Consider the following 24,167-nt stretch of genomic DNA (forward strand, 5'->3'; position numbering starts at 1 on the left):
GCCATTTCCAGTCAGTGATAGGTTCAGTTGGACCAGAGCAACCTGTACATTCCATGTAAACATAGCCCACACCATTATGGAGCCATCATCAGCTAGGGCTGTGCCTTGTTGACAACTTCCGTCCATGGCTTACTGGGATCTGCGTCCAACTCAAACCCTACCATCAGCTCTTACCAGCTGTAATCGGGACTCGTATCACTACCCCACGGTTTTCCAGTTGTCTAGAGTCCAACCGATGTGGTCACGAGCCCAGGAGAGACACTGCAAGCGATGTCGTGCTGTTGACAAAGACATTCGCATCGGCCGTATGCTGCCATAGCCCATTAACGCCCAATTTCGTCGCACTATCGAAACTGATACGTTCGTTGTACTTCCCACATTAATTTCTGGAGTTATTTCTCTCAGTATTACTTGTCTGTTAGCACTAACAACACGCAAACGCCGCTGCTCTCGGTCGCCAAGCGAAGGCCGTTGACCACTATGTTGGCTGTGGTGAGAAGTAACGCCTGGTATTTTCGGTACACCATTGACACAATGAATGTCTGAATACTGATTTCCCTAACGATTTCCGAAATGGAATGTGCCATGCGTCTGGCTCCAATTACCATTCCGCGTGCAAAGTCCGTTAAGTCACGTCGTGTGGCCACAATCGCGCCGGATACCTTTTCAAACGAAACATCTGAGTACAAATGACAGCTCCGCCTATGCACTGCCCTGTTACATCTTGTGTACACGATGGTACCGCCATTTTTTTTTATGTTCATAACTAAGTCAGGTGATGCTGAGGAAATTAGATTAGGAAATGAGGCACTTAAAGTAGTAAAGGAGTTTTGCTATTTGGGGAGCAAAATAACTGATGATGGCCGAAGTAGAGAAGACATAAAATGTAGATTGGTAATGGCAAGGAAAGCGTTTCTGAAGAAGAGAAATTTGTTAACATCGAGTTTACATTTAACTGTCAGGAAGTCGTTTCTGAAAGTATTTGTATGGAGTGTAGCCATCTATTGAAGTGAAACATGGACGATAAATAGTTTGGACAAGAAGAGAATAGAAGCTTTCTAAATGTGGTGCTACAGAAGAATGCTGAAGATTAGATGGGTAGATCACATAACTAATGAGGTGGTATAGAATAGAATTGGGGAAAAGAGGAGTTTGTAGCACAACTTGACGGCAAGAAGGGACAGGTTGGTAGGACTTGTTCTGAGGCATCAAGGGATCACAAATTTAGCATTGGAGGGCAGCGTGGAGGGTAAAAATCGTAGAGGGAGACTAAGAGATGAATACACTAAGCAAATTCAGAAGGATGTAGGTTGCAGTAGGTACTGGGAGATGAAGAACTTGCACAGGATAGGGTAGCATGGAGAGCTGCATCAAACCAGTCTCAGGACTGAAGACCACAACAAAACAACATCGCTATCCCGTGACTTTTGTCACTACAGTTTACATCTGATCGAAATTAAGCTAAAATTCCTCTGTTCTATTAGCAAGATACAGTACTAAATACAGGGTACCGAATCTAAGCTAATAATGCCTTTACTATCAAAAGCATTCGTAATTGCAACATAAGTTACAATTCTTTGCCCGTAGCTGTCTTTCAGCATAAAATTAAATTCACTACAGTGCAAATACAGAAAATAAGAACATACATCTTCACCTCCGAGTACAGCATTTGTTTAAGGAAAGGTAAAAAGGAGACATGTCGTAGGGAACTTGCAGCAGGGCAGCTGCTTATCTCCTGGCTATATTGCAACTGTCAATATTCTGTCCGCAACGCAGAGAATTTATCGTTATAAGAGACGTCAACACCCATATGTTGGTGCCAGCACGATAACGTGGATGATTTACAGAAAATAATCGTAAAGCCAAGATTGCGAGATCCCGACGTTGGTGCCAAGAATAATTTGTTTATTCGTTGCCTTTCGGAAATAAATTACTTTGTTTACTTCAGAGTAATGCTGTTGACATCGGCGTATGATTGAGTATAAACGAATGAAATTCATAGGTATTCAAGTAGATGGTAAGCTGTCATGGGAAGTTCGTATTCAGGATTTTGGTCGAAAACTGAAAGCTGCTATACTTACCATTAGAACAGTATTTGCAGCAAGTCATATATCACGAAAATTAATTTACTTTGCTTTTTTTCATTTGCTTATTCTGGGCTAACTCCTTCCATTGACAAAGGAAAGGGAACTTTTGTCTCAGAAACGGGCAGTTCAAGCAATATGTGGTGGAAGTTCGCGAACTTCTTGTCGATCCCTGTCACGAATCTGAGAATTCTGGCATTGGGCCTCTGAATATATTTTCTGTAATGTCGTTTGTTGTTAACTATATGAACCTATTGCCAAGAATTATTAGCTTTCGTTCAGTTAACACTAAGCAGGAAATAATCTGCATTTGGATCGCACCTCCTTCACTCTTGTGCAGAAAGGCGTGCATCCGTTTTCAGTAAGCTGTCACAAGAATTGAAGAATCTTACTGGTAACCCTCGCAATTTCAAGTCTAACTGAAGAATTTCCCCATGCCTCACTCCTCCTATTTTGTCGGGGAGTTCGTGGAAAAAGCTGCCTTGTGTTTTATAATGATGATTGTGTTTAAATATACTCAGGAGCATGTCGACTGCATAGGATTCGTGTAAATTTTATTTTACCTATAATTAAATTTTCTGACGTTAATCTCATTTACTGATCCATTCCTTGACCATGATGATTTGCTCTTCGATTTGGTCCTAGTAAAAAGCTGAAATTAAAAAAATCATATATATATATATGCCACACTCAAACCCGATTTCGACTAAATGTCTTGTTACATCTCTGTTGACTTTTACACTGCATTATTTTCCGCCACATTTAGAAATTTTCTTTGGCAAACTGCAAGCTCCACATTTTTTGAACAATTTGCTTTGACCTTTCTACGTACGTTACCGAGTGCAAAATACTACAATACGAAACAATGGTTAAAAAAGTAGACGGAGACCTCCTCGTTCTCTTTTTTCCTTCTTTGGTCTACTGAAGTATCCTTCAATTTGCCTACATGTCAGATGTACAGCTCAAGATTGCCTTGGAGTTACCATTGTCATTTCTTTTCCTGTTACATTATGTTATTCAGTTTACTGACACATGAGGCTATGACAGAACGGCCTAAAAGTGAAAATAATAATATTAATCCCTACGCGATCTACCCTAACCTAACCACATTTCTTTGTGCATATCATGTTCTAAATTAAAATAAGCGACGTTCACGCCAAATATTATTGCTACAAAAATTGTCGTCACGTATCACAGTCACATAAAATTATATAAGCGATTAAGACTAACACATCGATATTGCTCAAATCAAGATACTTCGTAAACGAACACAGAGCTGCGTGGTACCTTCTCAGCTCGAAGTACTAAGCATCGAAAATGAATAAAAATTAGGATTTAATGTTCCATCGACAACTAGGTCAGTAGCGACCGAACACAAGCTCGTAGTGCGGAAGATTGGGTCAGGAACCGGCCGTACCCTTTCAAAGGAATCGTCCTGGCATTCGGCTTAAGCAAAACGTGGAAAATCTAAATCTGAATGTCTGGACGGGAATTTGCACCTCCACCCTCCCGAATAAAAATCTTATCGCTGCGTTATCTCGCTCGGTAGCAGATCAACGAGACGTGTATTGCTGTGTCAGGTATTAGATGCCGCCGCTCTCGGATCAGTCTGTAATTCACAGGACCCAATTCCTGAAGAGGAATTCCAGCCGAATATGCCATGTGGCACAGGAAGTGCTGCGGAAGAGAAATGCTTCGTCATCCTGGGTAAGAAGTGGTTAGATGTCGCGGTGCGAAGGTAAAAGCTCAAGACTTGCTAAAGGAATCGAAGGTTTGGCACTTAACAACTACTCATATAGACCAGAGTGACAACTCGCGCTTGTGATTCGTCTAGCGCTGATGGGCTGAGGAGTGAAGGGGGAGAGTAACATGAAGACTGTAATCGCAATCTGCTAGAGCAAACCAAAAACCGTAGGAATGCCACATTGTTCAATGGTGAATGGAAATTGTCTTATTTTTCGTATCGTTTAAAGGCTATTCAAAGTGCTTAAGTTTCGCACTATTATGAACTGAAAAAAAGAACATACTGCTGTGTCATAGCACCTGCCATGAAAATGATACGGTGCATTTGTTTCTCTGATGAACGACACTGGATGCTGCTGAAGACGGCCATTAGGGGAAAAATGAGTTCAGGATAAATAGGATGGTGACAGAATATTTTGTGGTCAACATCACCATTTTTTAAATTTAAGTGTCTCAATGCAAGGGGAGAATCATTTGGTAACAGATGTGGCGGACAAGATTGATCCTATCAAACAAAAAGTAATCCCATGGAAAAATCAGCTTACTTCATGACATGAAACATTCCTTACCGAAAGCAGTCACTTTTGGACCATACATGACTGATTTCTCTTTAGTAATTGAAATATTTCATCATTTCTCAAAGGGATTCCTAGACACTGCACGGCTCAAGATGGATTTCGAATTGTTCGTCAGACAGTTCTCGCCTTTGGCTGCTAATGTAGCTCATTACTTTCCAACTTGAGCTGACAGATGTACGGTGTAGTACCCAGTTCAACGACCTGTTTTTCCAGTCCAAGAATTTCCAACACTTTTATAAAGTGTTACCTCAGGAGCAGTATGCTCAGCTGCAGAGAGAAGCCGCTAAAGTTATTTCAATGTGTGGTTCAACATGTGTGCGAACTTTTTTTTTCTGTTGTAAAATCGACGAAGTCCCGCCAACTTTCAGACGGAACAGATTTTAATCTGTGCAATTCCACGTGTTTCACTCTGTCACAAACCATAGTTCGAGATATACACACTAAGAACAAAAGAAAGATGCACTATGAAGGAGTTTTGCAAATTGGTTACATTTATATTCATACAGGTGTCGACGGCAAATGCAAAATGGATGAACGTGTACAGCACAATTTCACCGCACAGCTGACAATGATACTAAACAAGGTACATGTCGACACCAGGTCATAAAGTCTTTAGTCTTTACTCGGTTGGACACTAACTATGCCTCGTAGACAGGCGCGCAAACGATAAACAAAGATGTCAGCATTTGGGAAAGAGCGTATAGTTGGGTCCAAAGAATTGCAGTAATCGGTGAATCTCTCTACATTTGCATAGGAGCGATGCCAATATTCGACGGTGTTCGCAGGAATTGGTGAACCATGGTCGGTCACAGTGTCAATAAGGAAGCGTTCGTCATAGACTACATAGATTGAGGACCAAACAATCGACAGTTGGGCACTCTGAGCCCCGGATTCATCATCATCATCATCAATCCTACGAGCAACTGGCGCTTAAGTGACCACAAGAACAAAGAGGCCGTATTAATAGGTCGCTCACAGACAGGGGGACTGAGCTCACAGCGCTCCTTTTGCCGACTACCAATGACATCTTTGCGCTGTTTTGCAGTAGTGTCAGGTACATTCGGTCTGGAACCTCATTGGCTGGAGTGGAATTGTCTTCAGTGATAAGTCCCACTTCCAAATGAGCCCCGATGACCAGTGAAGACGACGTGTCTGGAGGCGCCCCAGACAGCGGTCGGATACCACCCTGACTGTCGGCCACCATACGGTCTGTCAACCAGGAGTGATGGATGGTCTGGGGTGCCATTTCATTTCATAGCAGGACGTCTTTGGTTGTCATCCATGGCATCTTTACAGCACAGCCTACATCGACAATATTCCACGCCCCGTTTTGTTGCCCTGCATGGCGAGCCATCCTAGGCTTACATTTCAGCAAAATAATGCCCGCTCGCTCACGATAAGAGTTTCTGCTGCTCGCCTTCGTAGTGACAAACCATTCCTCAGCCAGCAACGTCCCTGGATCTCTCTCCAACGAGGACATTTTCAGCATTAAGGGCAGGGCCCTCGAACCGGCTCGGATTTTGAGATCTAAATTGCCGATTGGACAGAATTTGTGGGCTAGGCCTGAAGGCGTGCAGTATTCTTGATATTTTGCAAGATCATGGCGTGGCGACTTGTACGTAGGCGTAAGGAAGTTACAGTTCCGACGTTGTTAAAAGCCTACGTAATACCGACTCATTTTCTTGAAAGAAAAATACTTCAGTACACCACAGTTTTTTCCTTTCATTCAGAGGTGGACAGGGGGGGGGGGGGGGGGGCAGTTGAGGCACAGCTCCCATTCCCCTTTCCCTAGCGTATGCGCGTCCTTTCCTTGAGCTAAGTGAAGTTTGATTATCTCAGAGGAAGAGGTGTTAGTAGCGCGGCCACTACGGATGAAATTCAGGTGGCGAATTTTACTCTTTGTATTCCAGTGCTGACAATTCATGCGCATGTATGCCTCGTACCGACGAGCTGCTATGGTTCAAGTTTCAGATGGACGTAACGATTCGCGAATGTGCATTATAGAGACAGCCATCTTCAAGAGCAGTTCATATTTGTAGCAAGGAATAGAGGCTGTTGTAATGACGATGAGTAGAAGAAAAATTTAGTAAATATTTTTACCGTGCCTCATACTGCATAATTCATTTAAATATTAGAACAATTAATAAATCGATCATCCGTTCACACAGACAATACAACAATACTTTGTCAGGCAGTTACAGTGTCACAACTCGGGGGTCGCTTGTGATGACCCGTCATTAAGGGACATGCGTGATTACTAGTTTATTATGATTGTAATCCATGCGACAATGCAACTTATCGCTACATATTCTAATTGCTTTCTCTATTAACTTTATGAATGCAGATGAATCTGAGGATGGTAAAAACGATCGAAACCTGTAATTGAGTTTAAAAACGAAAAATATTTTCGATTAGTGATTGTTGTGGTATTTACAAAAAATTTGATAACATTGGATCGCCGTCACCATAACTATGTCACTCCTCATCAACAATGAGATCGGTACATATGCTGCGCGAGGTTCCGCCCCACAGTGTCATTTTCCTCAAAATTTTGACGACCACTGCCGTAAAATATCAACTGCAGACATACTGCCCACCTCTTTTAACAGGTATATCTGTGAGTTAATACGAATTTCTCATATTCACTTTCTGCGTTCAGCTCATAGCGACGTTTCCGTTGTTGATTTTGAATATATTGCTTTCGCACTCACTTGTTGCGCTGAAATAACTACACTTGATAAAAAGTCACTTCCAGAAGACGTTCCATTGATATTGTATGACACCGCTTCTGTCCTTAAGATACTTCCTCGACACATCGAGGTAGTTATCTTCATAAGTTCCAACTGAAGTCATTCAATGATCTGTAAATGCCATACACTTACTATGCAGTAAGGTGCATGAATATACGTCAAACCAAGGAATACTTCGCGACTTCTGCTTCAAAAGTAAAGTCAAATTTTACAAACTTTAATGGTACGTCTGCGCGCTTGTTTGACCAACTTATGGATAGGTAATGGCGTATCTGGCAAACAGGTTTGACTGTTTAAGGAACTGCGTTAAACATATAAGATAGCCATACGGGGTGTTTTAGCTGCCCCTGACGATGTCGTTTTATGTAGCCCGCAATATTACACTACCGGAAAAAAATTGCAACTCCAAGGACGAGTTTTGCGACATAAACGAAAGATGGTAGATATCTTTTTACATTTGGAATATGATGTGCAGTCAGGTTTCGCGCCAGTCGCATTAAGAATTGTGCACTGTGAGGTTGCAAATCAGGTTTTCTTTAAATTGTCACCGAATGGTCGTGAGCATTAGTTACGAGATTGGAAGTCGTGAGTTGATGTTAGTCAAGAATGCCTTTAAGTCGAAAAAGACCCATTATAAACACCTCACTGAATTTGAAAGAGGTAGAGTATCAGGGTTACTAGAACCGGGATGTTCTTTCCGCGATATTGCAGTAAGATTTGGGAGGAATGTAGCCACTGTGTATGATTGCTGGCAGTGGTGGTCACGGGAAGATATATGGTCGCAAGAAGACCGGGCTCTGGACGGCCATATGTCACTACTGAGAGCGAAGACCGTCGTGTTCGGCGTGTGACAATGACGCATTGCGCGGCGTCTGCAGCACAGTTAAAGCAGCAGTTGGCATCACGGTGACACAACGTACTGTGACAAGTCGGTTACTTCAGGGACAGCACTGAGCCAGACGCCCTAAAGTGTGCATTCCACTGGCCCTGCCGGCCGCAGTGGCCGAGTGGTTCTCGGCGCTTCAGTCTGGAAACGCGCGACCGCTACGGTCGCAGGTTCGAATCCTGACTCGGGCATGGATGTGTGTGATGTCCTTAGGTTAGTTATGTTTAAATAGTTCTAAGCTCTAGGGGACTGATGATGATCACAGATGTTAAGTCCGATAGTGCTCAGAGCCATTTGAACCACTTAGCCATTGGCCCTAGACCACCGTATTTTGTGACTTCAGTGGTGTCAAGCGAGAGCTCATTGGGGGGTAGGGTGGAGATATTTCTGATGAAAGCTGGTTCTGCCTCGACGCTAGTAATGACCGTGTGCTGGTTAGATGGATGCCAGTTGTGAACGCCTGCTGCCAATCTGTCTGCTTGCTAGTCACACTGGACCTACGTCTGAAGTTACGGTTTGGAGTGCGATTTCGTATGAAAGCAGGGGCACTCTCGTGGTTATCACACGCACCCTGATTTACAATTGGTACGTCAACCTGGTGATCCGACATGTTGTGCTGCCTTTCATGAACAGCATTCCAATGGGTGCTTTCCAACAAGATTACGCTCGCCCACATACCGCTGTGGTAACCCAACAATTTCTACAGTGTGTCGACATGTTGCCTCGCCCTGTTAGATCACCGGATCTGTCTCCAATGGAGCAGATATGGGACATCATCGGACGAAAAATCCAACGTCAACCACAACAAACATTAACCATCCCCGTGTTGACCAAGTGAGCAGGTATGGAATTCCAGTCCACAAGCTGACATCCGGCACCTGCACAACACAATGTATGGACATTTGCATGCTTGCATTTAACGTTCTGGCAGTTACACCGGTTACTAATGTAGCAGAGTTTCACATTCGCTGTTTATCTCGCACTTATGTTAACCTGTAACCTTGCCATGTTAATCACTATGTTACCTACTACTACTACTACTACTACTACCACTACTACTACTACTACGTGATCAGGCCCAGTGGACGGCACACATCTACAAGTTTCCTCCTCCACTGTATTCTGTCCATTGCTGCTATCCGCCATCCGTTCACATCTATTGACACTTGGTTTAAATCTTCATAGAGTCCATCCCTCCAGCGCTTCTTGGGCCTCCCTGGCGGTCTCTTTCCTGTAGGTGTGAAATCCAGGAGCTTCCGAGGCCATCTGTGATCCTACATCCGGGCCACATGGCCGACCCACTGCATTCGTTTGGCTTTGACAATTCCTCTTATGTTGGGCTGCTGGTATAGTTCCTCAAGCTCTTGGTTGTATCTGATCCTCCATTCCCCTGTATCTGCATCCAGAACTCCAGAACTGGACCGAAGATCTTCGGAAGCACTTTTCTCTCAAAAACAAGGAGCTTATGGAAGTCCTGTTTCCGGATACTCCATGTTTCACAGCCATATAGAACAACAGGCTGGTTCAGGGTTTTGTACAGTCGAATCTTGAACTGTCTGGAGAGATATCTGGACCGAAGCAGTTGTGATAGGCTGTGGTAAGATCGGTTTCCTGCTTGTATTCTGGCATTGCTCTCTGCTTCACATGACGAGTTCTCAGTGAAAAGTGCCCCCTAGGTATTTGAATTCTTGCACTCTCTTGTAGGACTGGTACCCAAGCTGCAGTGATTGTAGATGATCAGCAGTCTGACAATGACCACGCGTCATAACGAGGTACTCTATCTTGGCTTCGTTTATGTTTAGCCCAAATTTGCTGGCAGCCTCCTTTAGTGCTTTGGTCATTTGCTCCAGCTCCTCTTCCGACCTAGAGAGTAAACAGATGTCATCTGCATAGGCTAAGTATGCCAGTCTTTTTTCTTCTCTTTCAATCCCTTCGTTCTCTTGGAAGGTCTCGCGTACGATCTTCTCGAGGGCAATGTTGAACAGGATAGGGGACAGCCCATCTCCTTGCCTGAGTCCTGTCACAATTTCAAACTCCTCAGTTACGCGGTTTCCCATGTATACCTTTGCACGTGTTTCGTTCAGACAGATCTTTATCAGATTGATGAGTTTCTCTGCTATTCCAAACTCCCTTAAACAGTTGTATGCAATGATAGGCCTTCTTAAAATCAACGAATAAAATACTCAAATCTTTACCATATTCACCCAGTTTCTCAGTGAGCTGCCGGAGACTGAAGATGTGATCTACTGTTGACCGTCCTGGACGGAAACCTCCCTGGTACTCCCCAATCAACCGATTCTGCCACTGGCTGAATTCTATGTATGGGGCAATTGGACAGGATCTTATAGCAGACGTTAAGCAGGGCGATTCCTCGATATTTGTCGTATTTCAGTTTGTCGCCCTTCTTATGTATTGGACAGATCAGAGATGTTTTCCATTTTCCTGGTAGGGCTTCTTTGTTACCTAGACAAATGTATTACCTAAATTTCGTTACTGTTATTATTTTTTGGTGCTGCGATTTTTTCCGTCAGTGTATATCTGGCCTTCAAAAACTTCGCGTGAGATTTTAATATCCTCTCGCTTGCTGCGTGCAAACTGCTGGTCCTGCAAAAAACAATAGGACCGTTTTGCAGGAAATTTCATGTGGCCAAATTTTGTACTGTGACACGTTCTCGCCAGAGTCGGTAGTTTGAGTTATTCAATACAAACGGTCAAAACGAAAATAGTTGATTACGCTGGTGGCGTAATAGGCCAATTAATAGAGACCAAAAAAGGTCGAATATCGGGAATAGTTCGTGTAGTCGGACATTTTTGTACAGTAGCAGGAAGGAGTGCCACTAACAACATACTAGAAATCCTTACTGTTGAAGGATGAGTGAGGGGGTGGAGCTTCGTTTGAAGGCTGTTACGTTTTTCTTGAAAACCGTAGCTTCCAGCGAAAATGAATCCCAGCACAAAATTAAATACATTAAATTTCCTACAAAAAGGGCATGTTCTTTCATGTAGGAGTAGTAGCTTACGCGTAGCGAGTGAGAGAATACGAAAACAATGTGGGTTGCACAAAACATCGGCAGGGGCAGCTGAATAACTCTGTTCGATCGCTACTTTTAATCCATGTGAAGTCTCAATGCGCTTAAGCAGCCCACTTCAGGTTATAACAACAAATGATTACTAGGCGAGCTTTGTTAATGAGCAAACAATCTCTATCGACAGTACAATAAATTTGTAATATGCAAACAAAACTATTGGGCCAGTTGTTTATACGGAAACTGGGGTTTTATTTAAAAAAATATGTTCTTCAAACTTTAAGAAATACATTCAGTTTTGTGTCAGACTTTCCCCACAGTCCTAAATAGTACAGTATTACTAATGTCAATTCAAAAAGTGCTACCGGTTATTTCTCCTCCTAAAAACGGCACGTTGAGGCTGGTGTCCCCCAAAAAGCGCGAAGCCTACAGCGCGTGCTATGTGGGTCACGCACCTTTGGTTCCTTTTCAGTGAATTAATATCAGATTTCCTGTTTTTTCATTGCCAAAATGAGCTATGACTCAGTCTTTAATTACCTCGGAACACGACGGGATACTAAACTGTGTTCGGATGCGTTCGTCAGCAGAGCCGTATTGAGCTGATGGTGCGCTCCTGGCAGAAATGTGTAAATTGTGGGTTAAGGGGGGGAGGAAAGGAAAGGAAAAGGAAAGGGACTAGTGATGTCAGCTACATCGAGACTTGGTGCAGATTCAACGGCTAAAAAACAGAACCCCGCATTCATACAAGAGATACGAAAGCTGTGACCCCTCCACCCCCCCTGTCCCCCGACCCCGTAGAAGTGCCTTTCTGCAATTCCCCCTCCCCCTCCTTCCCAGTACAACTATCTAATGAAAATGAAAGATTATCGAAAAGTATTACTTAAGTGAAGTAAACTGACGAAGCATATTGTCCACGACAAGAATGTACCATTGCAGTATAAACACTAAATTACCAATTGCATAAATAGTATAAAGTAAAACAATCTATTTCCCATTGTTTATGACAACTACTGTGCATTGGTTTTAGTACGGTGTATAATAAAGAACGCACAGATTTTATTTGCTCACTATAAATTAGAAATAAAAGAAAAAGGGCTCTTACTAAAGACTGAGAAACCTTTCCAGTATCTTGCTTTGAGCGAAGCAAACTCATTGCTTATGTAATTGATAAAAGTTCAACTGCTATATTATCCTCTGTTGAAAAAAACAGCTGAGTTTGACAGTCAGTCTCAGCCATTCTCGATCGTAAATCGTTTCTTTTATAATCTGTATTTTGCTAATACTGCATGCATGATTTCGTTCTCGTTTAAGTTGCAACAGAGTACCTAATACATAAGTAAGGCCTACTTAACTCCTCCTCAACAGGCCGTGAATGCCCAACGGTACTGACCGGCCGCCTTGCCATCCTCTGCCCATAGGCGTCACTGGGTGCGGATATGGGGGGCATGTGGTCACCACACCGCTCTCCCGTCCGTATGTCAATTTCCGTGACCGGAGCCGCTACTTCTCAATCAAGTATCCTCTCAGTTTGCCTCACAAGGCCTGAGTGCACCCCATTTGCCAACAACGCTCGGCAGACCAGATGATCACCCATCCAAGAGCTAGCCCAGCCCGACAACGCTTAACTTCGGTGATCTGACGGGAACCGGCCTACCTCTATAGTGGTCTTAACACACCACAAGCTTGAGCACTGCAGCCGATGACCAATGTAAGGGCGTACGTCAGTTTACACGAGAGCTGAACTTAGTTGAAGAGAGAACAGCTTTTTATAGGTACGACGAGAAACAGCTCCTGTGATGTTAGTCACAGAAGGCTTCCTCTCGATTACCTGTTTATTTACACAACAAATCGTACTAAACATAACTTGGGAGTACTGACTGGAGGACCAAATTACTTGTCTCCTCCATCATCGCGTCTGTCTCCGTTTCCCCGTAGGCAGAAATCGGAGGCCTTCGGTCAAGTACACTACTGGCCATTAACATTGCTACACCATGAAGATGGCGTGCTACAGACGTGAAATTTAACAGACAGGAATAAAATGCTGTGATATGCAAATGATTAGATTTTCAGAGCATTCAGACAAGGTTGGCGCCGGTGACGACACCAACAACGTGCTGACATAAGAAAAGTTTCCAACCAATTTCTCATACACAAACAGCAGTTGACCGGCGTTGCCTGGTGAATCGTTGTGCTGATGTCTCGTGTAAGAAGGAGAAATGCGTATCATCACGTTTCCGACTTTGGTAAAGGTCGGATTGTAGCCTATCGCGATTGCAGTTTATCGTATCGCGACATTGCTGTTCGCATTGGTCGAGATTCAATGACTGTTAGCAGAGTATGGAATTGGTGGGTTCAGGAGGGTAATACGGAATGCCATGCTGGATCCAAACGGCCTCGTATAACTAGCGGTCGAGATGACAGGCATCTTATCCGCATGGCTGTAACGGATCGTGCAGCCACGTCTCGATCCATGAGTCAACAGATGGGGACGTTTGCAAGACAAGAACCATCTGCACGAACAGTTCGACGACATTTGCAGCAGCATGGACTACCAGCTCGGAGACCATGGCTGCGGTTACCCTTGACGCTGCATCACAGATAGGAGCGCCTGCGATGGTGTACTCAACGACGAACCTGGGTGCACGAATGGCAAAACGTCATTTTTTCGGATGAAACCAGGTTCTGTTTACAGCATCATGATGGTCGCATCCGTGTTTGGCGACATCAAGGTGAACGCGCATTGGAAGCGTGTATTCGCCGTCGCCATACTGGCGTATCACCCGGCGTGATGGTATGGGATGCCGTTGGTTACACGTCTCGGTCACCTCTTGTTCGTATTGACGGCTCTTTGAACAGTGGACGTTACATTTCAGATGTGTTACGACCCGTGGCTCTACCCTTGATTCGATCCCTGCGAAACCCTACATTTTAGTTGGATAATGCAAGACCGCATGTTGCAGGTCCTGTACGGGCCTTTTTGGGTACAGAAAATGTTAGACTGCTGCCCTGGCCAGCACATTCTCCAGATGTCTTACCAACTGAAAGCCGGCCGCGGTGGTCTCGCGGTTCTAGGCGCGCAGTCCGGAACCGTGCGACTGCTACGGTCGCAGGTTCGAATCCTGCCTCGGGCATGGATGTGTGTGATGTCCTTAGGTTAGTTAGGTTTAAGTAGTTCTAAGTTCTAGGGGATTGATGACCACAGCAGTTGAGTCCCATAGTGCTCAGAACCATTTGAACCAACTGAAAACGTCTGGTCAATGGTGGCCGAGCAACTGGCTCGCCACAATACGCCAGTCACTACTCTTGATGGACTGTGGTATCGTGTTGAAGCTGCATGGGCAGCTGTACCTGTACACGCCATCCAAGCTCTGTTTGACTTAGTGCCCAGGCGTATCAAGGCCGTTATTACGGCCAGAAGTGATTGTTCTGGGTACTGATTTCTCAGGATCTATGCACCCAAATTGCGTGACAATGTAATCACATGTCAGTTCTAGTATAATATATTTGTCCAATGAATACCCATTTATCATCTGCATTTCTTCTTGGTGCAGCAATTTTAATGGCCAGTAGTGTATATTCGTTTCATCACCCATTCGCCAACATTTGAGACCCTACAATACGATAGTGAAGTAGGAGCTAGAACTAAGTTTTTGAACACGAGCGATGTGTCGGCACCAGATGTGTGAACCAAGCACATTGTCACGTAAACGTCTGTTCGTATGCAGTCGTTTCTTTTTGATGCTACTTGGACGAACTAAACACTGTAGAAACGACACTTGACTATAGCGTGTTTGCAATCGTGGGCTGAGGGAAAGGTTTCTTTTCGTAGGCAGAAGACAGGTAGGAGAATCCACGTACATCTTTCAGTTCATTCTTAAACCATCTTTCTGCTTCTTCCAGTCAGTTTTTGCGCTTCCTCTGTACCTGCACTCTTGGCGGGGGCCTATGTCGTCACGCCCTCCTCGAATTTGTTATTTGCTCCGGGGTCCTGTGGCGGAATGTGGCATGTCCCAGGTTGCGTCCGCGCCGCCGCTTCTGGGAGAGGTAACGGTAGCTGCGATGCAACCTGATTTCCCCAGTCGAGCGGCTCGAGGCGTACTTCACAGCCGAATGAGTGAGGAGAAAGCAAGTTTGCCAGGTCCAGACTTTATCTTGCGACTGATTTCACGTGGTACATCGAGTGAGGTGGCGCAGTGGTCAGTACACTGGACTAGCATTCGGGATGACGACAGTTCAAATCCCCGCCCGGCTGGTTTCCCGTGATTTCTTTAAATCTCCAGGCAAATGCCGGGACGAGTCCTTTGAAAAGGGCACGACCGATCCCCTTCCCCTTCCTTTCCTAATCAGAGATTGCTCTCCGTCTCTAATAACCACGTTTTTTTACACGCGGTACACTGGGGTATCCCACAGTATCGGTGGAGGGCGTGGGGAAGGGGGAGGAGGAGCATTTGCTGCTCCCCCGCCTCTTTGGAAACTGGAGTCTAGATTTGTTACTCATTATAAAGAATTCTCATACACTTCTTGATATGGTTGTATGATTAGGTATGGCAATTCATAAGGTGGACCACCACAGTGAAAAATACTATGGCTATAGCAATGGCTGTGTAACTCGTGTTTATCTGGTTGTCACATGAAATTACGCGTTTTTCTTCGACGCTGCTGCATTTTTAAGCTTACCTAAACCCGATACAGACGCGAACCTTCGTAGAATAGCGCTGAAACAGGGATCCCATTCTCTTCTGTTGTTTCCCCATGCGCACTGTTGTTGAATAGAGCGTGGATGGTGTTCAGTTACACGAGGCAGATCGCTGGCCCCAGAAGAACGTGGTCGTGCATACATTAGCGGCGCTTGTTTCAGTCGCAGTTAGGTCTTTGTGCAAAAGCGACAGTCGTCTGTAAGGTAAGACACGTTTTGTGAAAGACATTGTCGATTGTGTACAAAAGCTTTAATTCTTCTGAGTTTTCAGATAAGTATATTGTTTATTATAATTTTCTCTGATTTCTCCCCTTTTAACAGAGCATAGCCAATCATATCTAGAAGGATATGAGAACTCTGTGTAAAGAATTAAAAAATCTCACCTAAGTTGCCAATTTTAGTCATGACACAAAGTGGGCCAGCGTGCTGTCAGCTCTCCTCTTAACCACGACCTCCAGGACTGGTAGTCTCCCTTCTTTGGTGTCAACAGTACATGTTATGTTGGAATGCATGGAGTTCAGATGTGAAAGGAAGTTAAGGACACTCCCTTCCATGGGGCCAGATGACGATCGTGTCATGATTGTAACTGAAAAACCAAGTGGGTTTCCATTTGGATGGCGTCAAGGCTTCTTCCTCGAAGTGTTCCATGTACAGATTCGTGCAGTCCACTCTCGTCAGTGATTGTGAATTTGTATATAGAGCACTTCGAGGAAGAAACTCTGACGTCATTCAAATGGAAGCTCATGTGCTTTTTCCACTATGTGGATGCCACGTTTGTCATCTGGCCACATAGAAGGGAGAAACTCCTTGACTCCATTGCACATCAGAACTCTATACATCCCAACATCAAATTCACCATACATATTGAAGAAAAAGCAAGACAGCAATTCCTGGACGTCATGACCAAGAGAAGAGGAGTTGATGGCACTCTGGGCCACAGTGTGTATCGGAACAAAATGCACAGTCACATGTGTTTTCAAGCAGACAGCTGCTACCATCCTGTCCAGAGGAATAGGGAACTAAAAACACAAGAACACAGGATGCCACCTTCTCAGCGTGGGTCAACCCAAGGAACTGGAACATCTCAGAACTGTGCTCTGTAAAACTGGTTACCTAGAATGGCAGATTAAGCACATTGTCTGTCCCATCACTACAGTACAATCTGTTCAGACAGCATAAGTCATGAAAGACGAGGCAGCCACAGCCTATATACCATAGCTGGCATGCTATTGGCAAAAGCTGGGCCCATACTGAAAACACGCTAAGTAAGAAATATCCTGTTTGCCCAATAAAACATGGTAATTACTGGAGAGCATTGAAGATGACCTCGACATGCAGAAGACTGAGTATGTCAGATTCCATGGCATGTGGCAGGACGTATATTGGACAAACAATGCACACCATTTAAGGCTCAATGATAACACTAGTGGCACACTTGACTATCGTATCCCAACAAGTCGGCTATAGCAGAGCACTGTCTGTCAAAGAACCATGTGATGGAATACCAGTGCACCAGGATTTTAATACCAACTTTGAAAAATGGGGACAGTAACATCTAAGAAACCATCGAAATTTGCACCAATGACATCTTGTACATTAGGACTGTGGCTATAATCTCAGCAAGGTTGGGCAACTAGCACTTTGTCTAATTAAATAGACACTCAGCAAACTCAGTGAGCTGGCGGCCAGATGCAGCTATGATGACTCTACCACAGACACTGATATAATTGCCTCCACGACCGCTGATGTGCACCCTCGGACACGTCAGTCTTCCGAGGGTGCACATCAACAGTCACAGAGGTAATTACATCAGTGTCTGTGGTAGACGCATAGCTGCATCTGGCTGCCTAATCACACCCTCCCTATCTTATTATCAGTGTCTGTGGTAGACGCATAGCTGCATCTGGCTGCCTAATCACACCCTCCCTATCTTAGTATGTAAGCAAAACATGTACAAACAAAAATCTAGAAATAGGATCAGACCTGCCTATCAATACCAGGCTGGTGAAATGTCATCAACAGTCACCCATCAGTCTTAGCAGTTAGACAACTGCCAAAATCAATCTTAGCAGTAAGAACTATCATATCCATCACAGCAGATCATCAACCTGTCTGCATGTCCAGCACAGAGCAAAATTGTCCACATCATCATCATCAGACCTAATGGTTGTGTGGGGAATGGGAGGGGGACACAGAGCATCTTGGGGATGCATGACTGACATATCCCCATCGTCTGGAAGCCGTTCCCTCAGTGGTCCGCTTCCGAGGGTGCACATCAACAGTCACAGAGGTAATTACATCAGTGTCTGTGGTAGACGCATAGCTGCATCTGGCTGCCTAATCACACCCTCCCTATCTTAGTATGTAAGCAAAACATGTACAAACAAAAATCTAGAAATAGGATCAGACCTGCCTATCAATACCAGGCTGGTGAAATGTCTACAAGCCTCCCATTGAATGGCATTGTTGGAAGGACACTTGTCGTCATCATCATCATGGCTCACAATCACGTGCATAATCATAAGCAGTGTGGTCCTAAACATAACATGGAACACAACCCACGGCACCTCGTGGTAAGCCTTAGGAACCAATAAGCAGAAAACTAAAAATTATAATCCATCAGATCAAAATATACCCAAGAATCCTGTGATAGGTGATGCAGAAATACAAATACTTCCTAAACTCCAATGTGACCAAGATGCCTCCCTGAAGATGCTGCAGAGGCCCAAGAGCTCAGTTCGTCAGTGCATCTGATGGGGGCGACATGTCTCATCACCAAAAATATTGTGCCCATTGTACACTGTGAACTGGCAGTACACCTGTGGAGAGAGACAGAAGAATCAGAAAGAGAGGTGTGTTTAATTAATGGAAGTCTCAATGTACTGCAGGAAGAAAACCATCATCTCTATTAGAAGGCAGTGAGAAAGGATGAAACAAGACATTCCTGATACACCTTACAACACAACAATATTCTTTCCCTTCCCTGAGAGCTAGGAGGGCAAGGAGGAAACCTATCCCCCTCCCCCTCATTTGCCCCCCAAGTGTGGGTGCCCTCAACTTCAGATTCGGGGGGAAGTGGCAAGTACTTCTTTCCTTTGAGTCATTCTGTTCAATCTCCATCTATACTCTGTGAACCACTTTGAAGTGTATGGCAGAGGGTATGTCCCACTGTACCAGTTATTATATTCCATTCATGTACATAGAGTGGGGAAAATGATTGTTTAAGTGCCTCTGTATGTGCTGTAATTGATCTAATCTTACTGTCACAATTCCTAGGGGAACAATGTGTAGAGGATTGTAGTATATCCCTAGGGGCATCATTTAGTGCTAGTTCTTGAAGCTTGGTCAGTAAATTTTCTCGGGATAGTTTCCATCCATTTTCAAGAGCTTGTTACCTCAGTTCTTTCAGCATCTTAGTGATGTTCTTACTTGGAGCAAAATAATCTATGACCATTCGTGCTGCCCTTCTTTGCATACATTAAATATCCTATCTAGTCCCATTAAGTATGGGTTCCACACACCTGAGCAACATTCTAGGGTGGGTTGCATGAGTAATTTGTAAACAATCCCTGTTGTAGACTGGTTGCATTTTCCTAGGATTCTGCAATAAACCAAAGTCAGCTACCTGATTTTATCAAAGACTGAGCCTATGCAATTGTTACATTTCATGTCCCTACTAAATGTGACACTCAGGTATTTGTAAGAGTTTACAGATCCCAAATGTCACTCACTAATATTATAGTCAGAGGATACCATGTCTTTTTTTTTTTAATTTTTTTTTTTTTCATTTTGTAAAGCACGCAACTTCAAACTTTACATTTTTGAACATTTAAAGCAAGCTGCCAATCATGGAACCACTTTGAAATCTTATGGGAACCACTTTGAAATCTTATCAAGGTCTGACTGACTATTTGTACAGCTTTCTTCAGGCTATAATTCATTGTAGATAACTACATAATCTGTGAAAACTCTGGAGTTATCATTAACATAAAATGTGAACAGCAAGGGAATACACATTCCATGTGTATTCCATGGAATACACATGAAGTTACTTCTACATCTGTCAAGGCTCTCCATCCAACATAACATGCTGTCCTCCCTATTGAGAAATCCTCAGTCCAGCCAAATATTTCATCTGTTATCCCATACACGACGACGACGACGACGACGACGACGACTTATCTTTTCAGTGGCACTAGAATTAGGTTGAGAAATAATTCTCAGCTCTCCTTTGTAAATTAACATTTGGAAATGTAGTTGAGCATTTCTGCTTTTGATTTCTTGTTCAACTCACTGCTGTACCTCATGGTAAAAGAAGATGGATAAAAGGCATCCTTTACTGCCAGGCCAACTTCAATTATTATTACTTTTTACGACATACTGTTGTGCTAAGCCAATTCACATACTGTACATATCTAAATCATACATTGGAATATAGTGGAGTACGTACATCTTACGTGCTTCTCTTTTATAGATGCACTATGTTAACTGTAAGTTGGCTGATTGGTCCCCTAAGCCAGAATCTGTAGGTGTTAGTATAAATTGGTAGGCTTGTGCTAGCAGTCAATTGCTTTTCATTCAGCCAACTTTACATAGCTGACAGTACTGTTTGAGGTAGCCAATGTTTTCTGTTTCGGAAAATTTTTTGTACTTCATTCTGTTCTGGCATAACATACACAACCATAATGAAAAATACTATGGCTTTAGCAATGGCTCAATAACTCATGTTATTTCGGTTGTCACATGTGCATAATCATTCTTTTATACTTTACACATGTAGCCATTTGTATTATAGGCCACTACTATATTCCAAAGTAAATTTAGTGATGGACATTATGGGAATTTGTATAGCACAACAGTACATCATGGAAGGCAATAATGTAAGTTGACAGTGTAAAAAAAATGGAGCCTTTTTTACTGTCTTCAGTTGCTACGTACAGCAGTGAGTTCAGGAACATGGAACAGAGAATGCCTCACAAAAGAACAAAGCCTGCACTCCATAATCAATCCTCTTTCTCACCACTTTCTAATGGAGATGATGATATTCTTCATGCAATACATTGCAACTTTCACACTTACGAGTTAGTCTAATACACGTGCATGATGTGTGGTCTCTGGGAGCAGCCCGATCCTCTGTATGAGCCATCATTTTCTACAATGTAATGTTTCCTGTGTCTTTGATAAAATTTTATTCTTTTGGCCAGAGAGACATCCAACCTCACTTTACTAATTTTAGTCACATATCACCCTCCTCCCTCCTCCCTTGCCAGGTAAATTTCTGCAGACGCCCTTGACTGACACATACCCTGCAGTGAAGTGTATTTTGCTGCAGACATCTGTAACATACAGTGTATCTAAGCAATTCCAGTTTCTCCCATGTCCAGCCTAGCATTTCCCCATTAACAAGTGTAATTGCTGCTCTGATGCGAGCTCGGCAAGTCGGGGTCTGGTAAATAGAATCCTTCATGGAAACCCCCCCCCCCCCCCCAAAAAAAAAAATAAATAAAAAATTAATGGGGTTATGTCTGGAGACCTAGGGGCCTATGAAATGGGTTCCCTTCTGCCAATCCAGCAACCTGGAAATGTGTCATCCAAAGCTTCCCTAATGATAGATGTCCAGTGAGAAGGGAAACCATTCTGCTGCAGAATGACATCCCATTGCTGGTTTTTAACCTGTGGAAATGGAAACTATTTAAACGTGTCCAGATAAACAGTAGATGTTATTTATCACATTGGAGAAAAAATGGTACCACCATGTTACACATTTACTTTTGGGCTGTTGCACACAATTTCCATGCTGAAGCAAGGATTCTCAGAGCCCCAGATCCTCATATTGTGTTTATTTACATTCCCAGACACATGAAAGAAAGCTTTATCTATGAACATCACCTTTTTCAGATAGTCTCAGTCATCGTCAAAGTAGCTGAAAATCTCAGTTGTAAATGTTTTGGTCTGTTATCAGATTGAAGTACATGAAGCAGCTGCACCTGGAAAACATCAAACTTCAGTCTCCTCTGTAGTGCCCTGTGCACCATAGTTGATGGTGGCTGCAGCTGTCAAAACACTTGACAGATGATTTGGTTGGGCTCCAGATAAATGCCTGTTGCCCCTATTCCACATATGTGTCACTCATGCTCGGACACCCAGAGCTTGTGCTCTTCATGATACTTCCAGATTCCTTGCACCTTGTGTACCACTGTTTGATGGTTGGATGTAATGGCCGTGTCCTCCCATAACTCTGTAACACATCCAGAAGTTTTGCTGGACCCTGCGTGTCGGATTTAGTCACTATCAATCATGCCACACACAGTGCCATCTGCTGGGGGTAGCCATTTTTATCAATAACTAAAAAGGAGCACTTCAGGTGTCCGAGCATCATACTGCAAATCACAGCTTCCTATCCATCCCTGTTTCTGAAATACACTTAATGAATGTTGTAAAGATAACTTTGGAACGTCATGTACTATGTGAGTCTGTTAACCATTGCTCAGTGTTTTACAGGTGTGTATTCCTAGTGGTTTTATGCAGGCTTTGTTAACAGTGTGTAGGAATTCCAGTGCAGCTGGCTTGGGGAATGAAACTGGAAGCCACTAAGTGAAGTTAACACAAATTTTATTTCTAATAACTGACCCTACAAAAAGAGGGTGTGCATAAACAACAACTGTCCACAGCAAACTGAGGGCTAAACTTGTATTGCTGTCAGAGTTTTATTTATATTGTAGTTTGTGTTGTCAATGGTGAAGGAGGTACAATCTGTCATCAATATTATGACCCAAGTTCTTTACAATGCACAGCAGACCATAATGGAAAACTCTTGTGTCTAGTTGTAATGGTCCAGTTGTTTGATAAAATAGAATTACACCTAGATCAAATGTAATTTTCAAGCATTTGAAAACATACAGTTTTAAGGTGGGGGTCAATTATTTCCAATGCTTTTAAAATGCTGTACAATCATGCACACACAACGTGTAACAATGTTATTAATTTCGATTTCAAACTGTTGACAGTCAATTTTCTCCAGAGGAAATAAGCAGTATGATTGTGGAACCTACAGCAAGTGCAACATGCATAAACTGCCATGGCTTGTATCAAGTATACTCAAAGCCATTTGTCACAAAATCTCAAAACTATTTAGTCATTCATCAACAAACTAACATATTTTAAGACTTTAGGTTAAGCTGACTTGACCTGTGCAGTTAAAAAAAAGTAAACTATCTGTACATAATGAAGTCAAATGGGACAATTCAAAAACTAATAAATGCTGTAAATCAACATGACTTGTTATTTATTGGTGAAATGAGTAGGTACTTTTAGCTGTTATATGGGACCTTATCATTTCATGTGGAGCATCATTCAGTCTGTGGGGAAATGTTCTGATGTTATTGCAGGTAAGACTTCACGGTATGCAGTGTTGAACAGAGACAGGAGGTGACAGATAGGAAGAGAGGAGAGGGAGGCAGAAGGAGACCTTAGAGAGAATTTTTTGTTTTCATTTATTGATGAATTTCAATTAATTTCAAACTATTCTTTTGTTTCAGAAACCCAAGTACCCACGATCAGTTTTCTTTATTGTGACCAATGAATTCTGTGAAAGATTCTCCTACTATGGAATGCGCAGTAAGTATGGAATACTACCACATTTAAATTTCAAATGCAGAACCATAAATTGTGTGTGTTAATTTTATTTTGGTTGATTTTCCTTATATTTGTACTGTGAATATTATTTAATGCAAGTTTTTAATTCTGCTAATTTTAGACCATTTTCCTTTTTACTTCCAGCAATTTTATCTCTGTACCTCAAAAACATTCTCCGATATGATGATGACACAGCCACAACAATTTACCATACATTCACAATGTTGTGCTACTTCTTTCCTCTTTTTGGGGCTATGTTGGCTGACAGTCTTTTAGGAAAATTCAGGTGAGATTATTGGATATTTATTATGGACTGACAAATTCTTTTCTTCAACTAAGAAATTTTTATGTTAAATATTTCCCACTCTGGAAATATTTATAATTAATATTTTAGTTTTAGAAGGTACCTTTTAGCTGTTGATGGAACACAAGCATTAAACTTCAAAACAGAAACATTCAGGGGAGTACCCAGTAAGAAACTGAAATGATGGATTGATATAAACTTGAAAGTGTTGAGAGGCCTCTCAGTGAAGCAGGGTTGTGTTATAGAAAGTCTATAAGTTTCATCCCCCTGGTATTAGTGTAAGTGTCAGTCTTGTTAACACTGAAAAAAAAAAGTAGTAGTGTGTTGTTATATTTGTATAATATGACTTCTTTATCATGCAAGTGGAATGGAATCTTTAGACTGATAAAACTGAAAGTGTGCTGAAAGTTTGTTTGGTACTATCTTGTGTGTTAGTCTCTCTGGAACCAAGCTTTTGTAAATCTT

General features: G+C 42.9%; 1 protein-coding gene across 4 annotated transcripts in view; it reads left to right on the forward strand.

Moving 5' to 3' along the window:
* Window positions 1–24,167, forward strand: part of LOC126259584 (peptide transporter family 1-like) — a 422,849-nt gene that overhangs the window by 277,657 nt on the left and 121,025 nt on the right. For all 4 annotated transcript variants that reach the window (XM_049956492.1, XM_049956493.1, XM_049956494.1 and 1 more), the window contains 2 exons: window positions 23,302–23,380; window positions 23,543–23,684. In XM_049956492.1, the coding sequence (XP_049812449.1) occupies window positions 23,302–23,380; window positions 23,543–23,684 (221 nt within the window). The remainder of the gene's footprint in view (window positions 1–23,301; window positions 23,381–23,542; window positions 23,685–24,167) is intronic.

The sequence above is a fragment of the Schistocerca nitens genome, chromosome 5 (assembly GCF_023898315.1).
Source record: "Schistocerca nitens isolate TAMUIC-IGC-003100 chromosome 5, iqSchNite1.1, whole genome shotgun sequence".
NCBI classification, from domain to species: Eukaryota; Metazoa; Arthropoda; class Insecta; order Orthoptera; family Acrididae; genus Schistocerca; species Schistocerca nitens.